Source organism: Hyalella azteca, unplaced genomic scaffold (assembly GCF_000764305.2).
Source record: "Hyalella azteca isolate HAZT.00-mixed unplaced genomic scaffold, Hazt_2.0.2 contig11229, whole genome shotgun sequence".
NCBI classification, from domain to species: domain Eukaryota; kingdom Metazoa; phylum Arthropoda; class Malacostraca; order Amphipoda; family Hyalellidae; genus Hyalella; species Hyalella azteca.
The window spans coordinates 62,417-73,740 of NW_025941232.1; the positions used below are offsets into that span (position 1 = coordinate 62,417).

An 11,324-nucleotide genomic window follows, 5' to 3' on the forward strand; every position below is an offset into this window, starting at 1 on the left:
ATTGCCACAAGTGATACGAGCTTCATACGAAGTTTGCTGCGCTGTATGCAAAATGCTATAGTTTTAGGTGTGAAATTCAAGGTCTGTGCTACGAAGATCTTGAGAAGAGCTCGAGTCTTGCATCCTGGAAGGCTCATAGTAAACATGACGTCGGTTTTGGTATAATTGAGAAGTGTTGGGGCTTGGGTCGGGGAATGAGAATGTACGGAAGTTTTTTATTTACTCTAAAGCTGAGGATGAAGTTGTGTCCGGTTAACCGCCTTTTTTACTCGTGTGAATGACCTGATGTCGCCGTTCGTGTTAGGTCATTAAAGTAATTAGTTCATTATAAGTTAATTCAAAGTAATAAGTTCATTAGTTGTTCCAGTGTATTTAATGCCGTGCAGTGTCGCGGTCATTTGACAGGGAAATTTCTCCTCGGTGTGTGCGGTGTTTTTGTCGTGCTTGCCGGCTGATGCTCTGATTATGAATATTCCTGGTTCATTTGTAATGTGGAGTTTTTGTTTATGTTCAATCGTTGATTTATGTTGCTCATTGCCTGCACGTGGTGTTTTTGCTGCACCACTGTTTTTCACTGCAAACTTTTTGCATCTTTGATAATTTTATGATTTTATCACTTTTAATTATGATTTTATTTATAACTTTATCTTTTGAATTATTATCATCCGCAGTGATCGTTGATATGAGACAATATTAGTTTAATGTTTTTTAAATCCAATGATTGTTGTTCAATAATTCCAATCATTCTTCAATTTTTATGCTTCGGGATGGCTTTTAATTTTTATGCCTGTCTTTCATTCCGCCGAGTTAGCTTTCAGTTCAGACCGAGGTTGCAGACACTTAGTGATATAAGTGTCCACTTAGTGATAAAATTGTCCTCTTAGTGATATAAGTGCCCCCGTAGTACAACTGATGTTGCGTATTACCGAGCCAAAGGCTTCACGATATCTCCCCGGATACGAGAAGCGAACTAATAACAATTTTCTATTTCAGAACAGAATTTATACTAAGAGTCATTGTGTCAATTGTTTAAGTCAAGCTTCCTACTTTATTATAAATGATTTTCTTAACGTAAGACGTTTGCCTTCGTTTCAACGTTCTGAGCTGATAACATCTTTCTTCTATTATGTGTGCTGATCTTAGTAAAATAAATTAATATGCATCGTCAACTGGAGAAATATGCAACTCTAAGCCTTTAAATTAAATTTTTGTTGTTGCCTATTGACCGGCAGGCGGGCCGAGTATGATCTGTAATCTTGTGTGTTCAGTGTGTGAACAGCAGGCTTGTTGTTCACTGCAGTGTGTGAACAGCAGGCTTGTTGTTCACGGCAGTGTGTGAACAGCAGGCTTGTTGTTCACGACTTGTTGTTCACGGCAGTGTGTGAACAGCAGACTTGTTGTTCACGGCAGTGTGTGAACAGCAGGCTTGTTGTTCACGGCAGTGTGTGAACAGCAGGCTTGTTGTTCACGGCGGCCAGACGGAAAGAAGTTTTTCATTTTTTGAGACGCTCCAACTAAACTCTAAAGCAATTCACCGAATTTCGATTATTGCTAGCCAAACTGTGTATCTCTTAGAGAAAATGCTCTTCATTTCTTCCTTGTATCCTGCTTTTTATATATTTATGAAATTTTTTTACTTTCTATTGAGAACTTTCATTGAAGCCTCCTTTACATATTTACATTGTGTAGACTATCTTACCGGCTTTAAAATAGGGAAGAATCGTCTCCATGTACAGCTATTATTTATCAGTGCAGTTCGCCATGCAGAAATCTAAGTTAAGGCAAAAATCTAAGTATCAGGCAAAGGAAGATGAGTTTAAGTCATTTGTTAGCATAGCATTGCATGGGCACTTGCGGGACTCAATTATGTACAGCCTTACGTGCAATAATATGCGTTTAAAAATTAATTTTTAAAGACAACACTTCTAAAGAGACCAATGTCTCCGATGTTACACATGTACAATGAATTTCTAATTTTATTTTTAAATATTAAAAAAACTATTTTTAATTTTTTTAATATCTTAGAGAATTTCTTTTAAATTTTTTAAATTATTTGTTCTGTCAATTGATTCAAGCATTGTTTCCGAATTGACGCAAGTGTGCAAAATCTCAGATCGATTGGACAGGTAGAAGTGTGTTACATATGAATTATAAGATGTGTTGAATATCGATTAAATATCGATTATAAGCAGACAAACAAATAACAAGAAGTGAAGTTAAAGAGAAGTGATGTAAAAATGTCATGTGGTGTAGCGTGTGGCAGGTTCTACTTTACAGAAACTAAAACCAAATTTCGTAAGGCCGCGCTTTAACTTTTATTCGAGTTGACGTATACAGGCTTTCTATAATATGATGGAAGTCCTCACAAGAACCGCAGGGGCAATAGTGGCAACTATTAATAATAATAGTGGCAACTATTAATAATAATAGTGGCAACTATTAATAATAATAGTGGCAACTATTGCAGGGGAGATGGACGAACCCCTCGGCCCCAGTCCCTGTATCTATCAGTTTTATCAACGGCGCGTACAGATCGCCAGGGGAATTCACAAAATTGCTTTCTCATACTGGTTTTTATTTTATTTAATTCCAAACCGATATTTTAGTGTTATGCCATTTTATCATCGGTTCTAGATTCGTCGTATGAATATGATGATTTTAAAGCAAGCAGTATCTTCGAAACAATTTCTAATTTTTGTAATTTTTATTCAGGATTGGTCTCGTTGTTTTGATATTTTTTGCTTTGTTCTGCTACGCTAACCTTCATATACTGCGGAATGTACTCGTATTTCCTCTGTTGAAGTATCTTCTCAAAATGCTGGGTTATTTACTCGCTGTTTCGCATTTCTTTTCATTAGAAGCTTCTAAACATATTGTCGCTCTCTGCTTGCTGCAAATGTTTTTAATTATTTACGAGACACACTTTATTTTATCAGCGCATACGGAGACGTGCTGACTCGATTTTGTGATGTTGTTAATTGTTAGTGTGTATCGATGCGTTTATGTTTTTTTTTGCGGTGAAATGTTTTCTTACCTGCGGAAATAGACGTATCCTAGACGCGAGCGTGTGATGCAAATTACTCGTTATCTGTGCGTTTTATCTGCCTTGAGGTTATGTGTTAACGAGCTGGGACTTAGCATGATATTATAGACCATGCTTCCATTGCAGTGTAATTCTTGCGATACAGCCTTGAGTGATCTCGATTTCCATCTTATTTAGTAAAGAGAGCATTTCACATTGAAGTAATTGTGAACAAAAAGACTATGCAGGAAGACGTTTTATCTGCATTGTTTTCTGTACATTCTACATAAGGATTTCGTCATCCCAGCAAAATATGTTAGGCCAATCTAAGCTGCACTAAGCTAGGGCGCGTAGCTTCTTATGGCGCGCATCTTCCCAGTAAAAGTTCAGGGCCTATACTTTCATAAAAGTTAAGAGATCGTAAGTTCATCAGCCAATCATTGACGCCCTTTCAAGCCTAATCCAGCAATCATAGACAAGAAAATAGAGCGCAAGTTTTTACGTTCACTTAACGAGTTTTGAAAGTATGGTCCCAGAGCAACTCGCGGCAGCGCGGCAAGTTTTAGTCAGAACATGTTAGCAGACATAGTGAGCTGCTACTAATTTACAGCTGACAGCAGACACCAGTTTGTTCCGACCCGAGACGAAGCTGACTGCAAGTTAGATCATGTATATACGGTCTAACTTAGACCGTATTGAGGTCTAACGTCCGATATTCATCGGATGACAAGAGGGGATGAGATGCGGTTTGCTGTGGTAAGAGGTAAGGTTGTTTTGACTTCTGGTGTGTTAGGCGTAAATGTTAACTGAGAATTTCAATTATTCTTCATAACTACGTACAAGATATTCGGTATTTCACCCGATATTTATGTAATCAATCGTCAAGTAACTAGCGAAAAACCTCATTTGTGGACGTCAGTTTGAAGAGTTGGTGAGATAACGTAACATCGTGGCTTTTCCTAAGATGTACGAATGTTGACTCTCATTTCAATATCAGGATAGGTACAATAATGATCAGACTGTGATTATATGAACAAGAAAACGGTTCGTTAGAACATCTTCTATTAGCAGTTACTGAATGAAAAAATATAACTCAGTTATATTTTTTTTATTTACATTGCAGTGAGTGACAGAGAGCGCATTTTCTCGTCGACGAAAACGTGAAGTCACGGACGGACGGACGGACAGACAGACGGGCGGAAGGACATGACGAGCACAATAGTGTATTTTTTCTATAAATGAGAAAATGCGCTAAAAATGGTCTTTGAAAGCAATTAACCTTCTCCCGCCTGAAATACAAAGTCATGAAGAAATAATTTTTATTTCATTGTTTTCGTGTCATTTGCGATGCCATGGCACCATAACTATACCATTTGTCAAATTTCATTGCACATCATTAAAAAATATAAAACATGTCATGTATAACATATTCGTCCCTATAAGGGGACAATATACCGTATATACATGGCACTCATAACGAACATGAGGCACACAGCTAAATTAATACATGGTGTATATATTCTGTTATGAACAGTATAGTTATGAAGTAAGGACAAGTAAACAATAAGGTAACGGAAGAAATAAACTGTTGTCACCGACTAGAAATTGTTCTATGTAGAAGATGTTCTCTGTAGCGGACAACCGTCCTCAAGTTTCTGCAGTCAATATCTTACGTATAATTTAAATTACAAGACATGTTCCAGGAGAGTAACATACGGCGGTAGAGGGTTAAATACCAGTTATTGCCTTGTCTGGAGATCTTACAAAATTCTCTTCAAATTTTCAAAGTTAGTTTAATTTTACGGACGATTCCGCTGATTATATTGTTACAGTTTGACAGTGCGTTGGTAGACTGCGTACGAGGGTGTTGTAGCTACTGGAATTGGGTAGCGGCAGGAAAGGAGAGTGGAGCTTAACACGTTGACTCCGAAGTGGTACATATGCGTAGCACGAAATTTATTTATCCAGGTCGTAGTGGAGAAATATTTATTTTCGGGTTGCCAGATGGCCTGAAAACGGCCAAGTCCGTGAACAAAACAGGCCAAAAAGGACCTATATAACTCAATATATACTAGTATAAGTGTATACCGAGTCGCGTAAAAATTCATTTTCTTTTGTTAAATCTAATTTTCCGGAAGAAAAGACCGTCTGGCAACCCTGTTTTACAATAGTGCAAAAATGAAATAATAGTACAAGATGAAGCAATTGGAGTCAACGTGTTAATTTTAGCCCATGTATCTGTTTGTTACACTTACATCATCATTGTTAGTGTGTAAAATTCTGTCACTGGAGTACGTCGCTTCGCGTGATGTTTTTTGTACAACTTTTTCGTTGAGACGAAAAGAAAATGTGGCCGATTACCGATAGTGCAGCTAAGAAATTTGGGTTCACATCCCAGTGGTGGGCAGGGTGGCCCAGTGGTTACAGTTCAGAGTACCAAGATTGACGCACTAGAGAGGCGCGGGTTCGATCCCAGCTCTGTGCGCCAGTTTCTGGTCAGAATCGGCGAGGAGGCCGGGCGGTTAAGAATAGCAGAATTGTAGCAGTGAGTTGCGAGTTCAAGACCGCAAAATGCTGTGAATGCTCTGTGATGTTGAGAATCGGCGACAGGCCTACGACCTAATAAACGCTTAAACTGCTATTATTATTATTAAAAATCCTCAGAAAAAAATATTGGAAAGCTTAGGCGCTCCTGGCAATGGTGCTCTTGGTCAAATCAAAGTAATCGAGTAGCTACAAGAAATTTTGCATAGAGATTTACCTTGCGCTCCTGTAACGGCCGAGTCAATGATCTATTTGTAAAGACCGTTGCCGAACCTGTGATCAACTATGTGAGGTGTCTGAAGCATTGTGCTGATGATTTCAGGATTTATCTCAAAATTGCCTATTTTTAGATTTACTAATGATGTACTTGAGGATTTTAGCAATGATTTTATCCAATACGCCCACTGGTCGTCTGTGATTCACTCCTGTTTTTCAGAATCCGAACACAAAGGAAAAGCGTTTAGCAGTTTTTCAGGAAGTAAAACGAAAAACAACGGATAGCCTCGATCATCATGTAACTTTTCGGTAGATTAATGTAATTAGATGTTAGAACATTGAAAGATCGTTAGCAGAGGGGGTGTGTTTTGGTCAAGAGAGAATATCTTGAAACGATTCAATTTTGACGTAAAAATTTTTCAACGCATGTTTTGGATAAAATTCTCGTCTTAGGAATGTTTCTCGCTTGCATAGGATAGGCTGTACAAAAAAGTACAAGTATAGAAACCTTTCTGATAATAATAGAAGTTGTTAAAGTTAATCAGTCAAAGTTAATAGAAGTTGTCAGTTAATCAGTCGCAATGGGGAAGAAGCGTGAGTTGAAGTCCTACCACACTCTGTCAAGGAGACAGAAACAGCGGCGAGTGCAGGCGTTCCTAGACAGAAATGATGAAGAAGATCAGCACGCCGCCCATCCTGCCCTCGATATTGATAGTGACGATAGTTCAACTGATAACACTACCTTGTATCTCGAGCATGTCTCAAGTGATTGTAAGTATTGTAACCCTGCGTATTCCTTGTAATGTGATCAATTATTTATTTCCATAGACCGTTTGAAGCATGCATGTGATCTAAAGATTGCAAATCGCATGAGTTGTAGAGAGTTGAAATATTATGCTGCTATACGTACGCTATTTCGAATCAAGTCTATTTTTCTATGGAATTTGAATTTAAAAATTTTATCTATATCTCCTACTATATTTGTGTATATATTTTAATTCGTATGATAATAATTTGAATCTGTAAACATTTTCTTTAATTGGCTGCCTCGAATCTAGTTGCTAGCGAGTGTCCTGTTGCCGATGAGTGCAATACCAGCGAAAGTTCTTCTCTAATCTCAAAGATGCTAGCAACTGTGACCATAATATTCCCTAACGAGCGTTGAAATTTCATGTGGAAACCTGCACACAATATTCTATATGGTATTCTAATTTGAATACAATAGTGCCGAATCATTCTTGAACTCTCCACGATTTTAAGCCCTCATTTTCACCTTTCTTCTATCGTTTAGGCACCAAAACATTTTTCTAAAGTTGGAAAACCTAGGATTACGCACAATGGAATCGTCAACTCATTTCAGAGTAAGTCTGCTGTATAAATCAAACTGCTAGGCACAACTTATAACACCTATTAATTAAGCATGTGTTTAGGCACGACATATTAATTAACACCTATTAATTAAGCATGTGTTTAGGCACGACTTATTAATTAACACCTATTAATTAAGCATGTGTTTAGGCACGACATATTAATTAACACCTATTAATTAAGCATGTGTTATTTGTTCTTCTAAAGGTCTCAACAGCAGTCCGTCGCCTCCTGTGTCCTCACACCGCAGCCCTCGCGCGCGTGAACTTGGTACGTCATTTGTGTACAACCCTGATATGCTTTTGGTAGCTGGTGTTCTGTTGTAGCTGTATTATGAAACCTTGTATAATATATGTCTAAGTTGCGTGAAAGCGAAAATTTATTAGTGCGTATAATTGCTACCAGACAATTTGATTCGTTTCATTATTATTTGTTTGTGTATTAGTAAGTTATACTTTAGGGTTTTCAAATTATGTTCCGTGTCAAAAATTTCTGCGTGATTTCATTCGGAAAAACTTTTAAAACGAACCTGGATAAATACCTCCCTCTTGTGTGAGAAGCTTTGTGTTGCTGCGCTTCAATGATGCAGCAATTTCACCCACAGGAATTTCCACCTCTGCCAGGGATCCACTCGCATTCCACACTCCCGCTGAGTTCAGTTCCTTATTGTGAGTATTCCATTTAATTCTCAGGGACCATACTTTCAAAATTCGCTAAGTTAACGTAAGTACTTACGCTCTATTTTCTTGTCTATAATTGGTGGATTTGGCTTGAAAGGCCGTCAATGATTGGCTGATGAACTTACGATCTCTTAACTTTTTTTGAAAGTATAGGCCCTGGTTGATAATCTCCCGAGTAGCGTATATGTATTGTTGAGATATTTAGAACGTCATTGTCATGGCGATGGTTAATTACCGTCAACTGGACTTATTTGTTAGTCCGCCCTAGTCAAATAAAAATAACAAACCAGATGGATAGAAATTTGTTATTGGGACAAAATATAATAGAATTCTGAGGGCAACGAAATATTTCATGCAGTGGGTGAGATGAGAATTTGTGGCTAAATAAAACAAGCTCGGTGGCGCTCGGGCAGGGGCAGGGTAAAGTTGACTTATAATCAATTTACCTAAGTGTTCTTATAAATTCTCTGAATTCATTTCATGATTTACTGTCGCTAAGCTATGAAGAAATGTATGTCCAGCACGCGTCATGAGTGATACTTTTGTATTATATTCCAGGGATGCAGAAGAACCTTACGACGGCCCGGCGACAGCTGATAGAACCGCAGTCGAGAAGCTATTATCATCCATCGAAAAAGAACAAGCAGCCCTTGGGAGACAGATAAAGAAAACGTTAGCTGTGGGCCTGGAGAACAACACGTTGCTCAGGGAGCTCCATGAAAAGGTTCAGCAAATGAAGAAGAAGCAGCCAGCACAAGACTTTGTTGAGATTCCAACAGAACCTGCGTCTACACTCCAAGAACTGGCTGATCTGCTGTCTAATGAGGGCATAGTGAGTACTGAATTGTTGTGTTAATTTTATTTTGGGCAATTGTCAGTGTATATGCACGTATATAAGTGCTAAACGCTTATTCTACTCTTAAGTCTGCTTATGTTTTAACTTAATTTATGTATCAGTTGATATCTTTTCGCGCATCTTCTCACAAAGATGCCATAACTGTCAAGATAATTATATCTACGCTCGCGTAACTGTAGGGATTCTATTAAATGCACGTATATGCGTGCTCTCTTTAAAATTGTAATAATAATAACAATAATAAAGGTATTTATTTAACAAAGATCGAGACGCTGCGAAGATATGAAGCGTCTACCCTGAAAGCGACGCTGCGGGCGATGCTCAAGCGCCTGATGACGCGGGCGCTCGCCGTCACTTTCTCCTTCACCGGCTTGGATGGCAAGCGAATGAGAACTAAAACTAGCCTCAAGGGGCACTCAGTCTACCAAGTACTTCTGGGTACGTTAAGTGTCGAGTGGAAAAATCTGTCAAGAGTTATCGTTATCAAATTTCCTGTTTTGTATATTTTTTATCTCTATTAGGATTTTAATAATTTTCAAGATTTGAGAATTAGTATTTTTGCACCAGTGATTTTAGCGATCTTTAAGCTCTTCTTTGACCATAATTTTCTTGTAACTGCTTATCATCAATGTCGGGCAGGCGCAATTGAATGCACTGCCTTCGCGGGAGCCCCGCGTCAAGAAGTAGACCGGATCCTGAAAGGAGTTTTAAAAAATGTCGGCGACTGGGAGAACTACCGAGGAATTCGCAAGAAAAAAGTTGAGGAATTGCAGCGGCAAGAAGCTGGAGTCACCGCAGGGCTGGATGGTCTTGCCAGCACGCAGGCTTCATGTCAGGACCAAAGCTGGTCCGCCGTGACGTCGCAGGGGCCTTACCATGAACAGCAGGACGGCAGCTACGTAGTGTCTAGTTACGGCTTGCTCGAGTGCGGTGAAATATACTCGGATAACTTGCAAAATTGAAGAAATGCGCACATGTTTCTGTTGATAGTATTGTCTAGTGCTGTTATGTGACAGGAAAAGTTATTTTTTCTTACAGTTGTTCAACTGTTTTTTTCTTAGAGCAGTTCAACTGTACCGAGTTGAACTGTGTAGACTTGTACTGTACCGAGTTGAACTGCGTTGACTTGAACTGTACCGAGTTGAACTGTGTAGACTTGAACTGTACCGAGTTGAACTGCGTAGACTTGAACTGTACCGAGTTGAACTGCGTAGACTTGAACTGTACCGAGTTGAACTGCGTAGACTTGAACTGTACCGAGTTTTAACGAGTATAGCTCGGTTGTTCCTGCTCGGTGAATATCGGGCCTTGGAGGAAAGTGATCTCGTAGCATTGTTATGTTTGTGAGCTCTTGCAGGCCATTCATGCCATTCTCCCACTTGTGTTTTGGCAACCGCCACGTAATTTTCTATTATTATTTTACTTTACCTTGTCGATTTTTTATCGATATAGTGTGAAAGGAGACTGAACTTGCGTTTTTTGATGCTTTTTATTTTTAATATGACAAGCTGCCACGCACCCACGCGGCATCCATTACCCTCTGCTGCGGCATCCATTACCCTCTGCTGCGACATCCATTACCCTCTGCTGCGACATCCATTACCCTCTGCTGCGACATCCATTACCCTCTGCTGCAGTATCCATTACCCTCTGCTGCGACATCCATTACCCTCTGCTGCGACATCCATTACCCTCTGCTGCGACATCCATTACCCTCTGCTGCAGTATCCATTACCCTCTGCTGCGTATCCATTACCCTCTGCTGCGGCATCCATTACCCTCTGCTGCCTATCAATTACCCTCTCATGCGTATTCATTACCCTCTGTTGCGGTACCCATTACCTCTTGTACATTATTTCTTGTTCACTATCATGTAACTCTTGTAACCCTTTAATCTCTACTTCTCGACCCTCGTGTAAATGTCCGAGAACCGTTTTTGAATAAATGTTAACAGCACGGAATTTTCATTTAGTTATCCTGGAAATTTTGAGCATAAAGAAGACATTACAGCCAGTCTTATCGTAATGCTTGTTCTGTGGCGGCGGTAAAGAAGCAGCGTCAGAGCAAAATTGATCCTGCAAAGCCGGACTGTGGCAGCAAATTTGACCTGACCTCTGGGAACACTTCAAAGGGGACATACCGGCCCCAAACCAGCTCTCCAGCTGCGTACTGCTTTCTCATGCTTCGCCTCTGCTATGTTCATTTTTTGCTGTCAATTTTATCTTGGTTTGCTCGTCGGATGTCGTACAAAGTATCATATTTGTCGGAGCATTTTAATCCGTTGCCCTCTGTTGAACACTTGATATCTGACTTGGTTCATAGTGTGAAATTTGCTTGTCCGTTTGTCCCATTTTTGCTCTCCGTTTTTTTTTTTTTGCTCTGCTCTCCGTTTGTCCCATTTTTTAAATTTTTATTTAATTTATTTGAGCGACGCAACCGCTCCTCCTTGAACGACAGCTCCAACGAGCTAGTCCAGCCTGCTCCAGTGCTGCTACGAATAATTTCTGAGCTGAAAACTTCCTCCCTAAGTTGGTGATATTATAGTATTATCGCTCCGTGAGCTAGATGGTTACATAGCTGACAAGCTAGCTAGCCGATATACCTACTAGTATGAATTTTAAATGGTCTTTAATAAAAC

At 39.4% G+C, this 11,324-nt stretch overlaps 1 protein-coding gene across 1 annotated transcript; it reads left to right on the plus strand.

Annotated features, from left to right (window-relative positions):
* Nucleotides 1-5,999: 5,999 nt before the first annotated feature.
* LOC108666209 lies at nt 6,000-10,647 on the plus strand. The gene is made up of 6 exons (XM_018153037.2): nt 6,000-6,553; nt 7,358-7,420; nt 7,755-7,818; nt 8,389-8,662; nt 8,950-9,124; nt 9,326-10,647. The coding sequence occupies exons 1-6, from the start codon at nt 6,364-6,366 to the stop codon at nt 9,646-9,648; spliced, it is 1,089 nt and encodes a 362-aa protein (XP_018008526.1). The 5' UTR covers nt 6,000-6,363; the 3' UTR covers nt 9,649-10,647.
* Nucleotides 10,648-11,324: the final 677 nt, after the last annotated feature.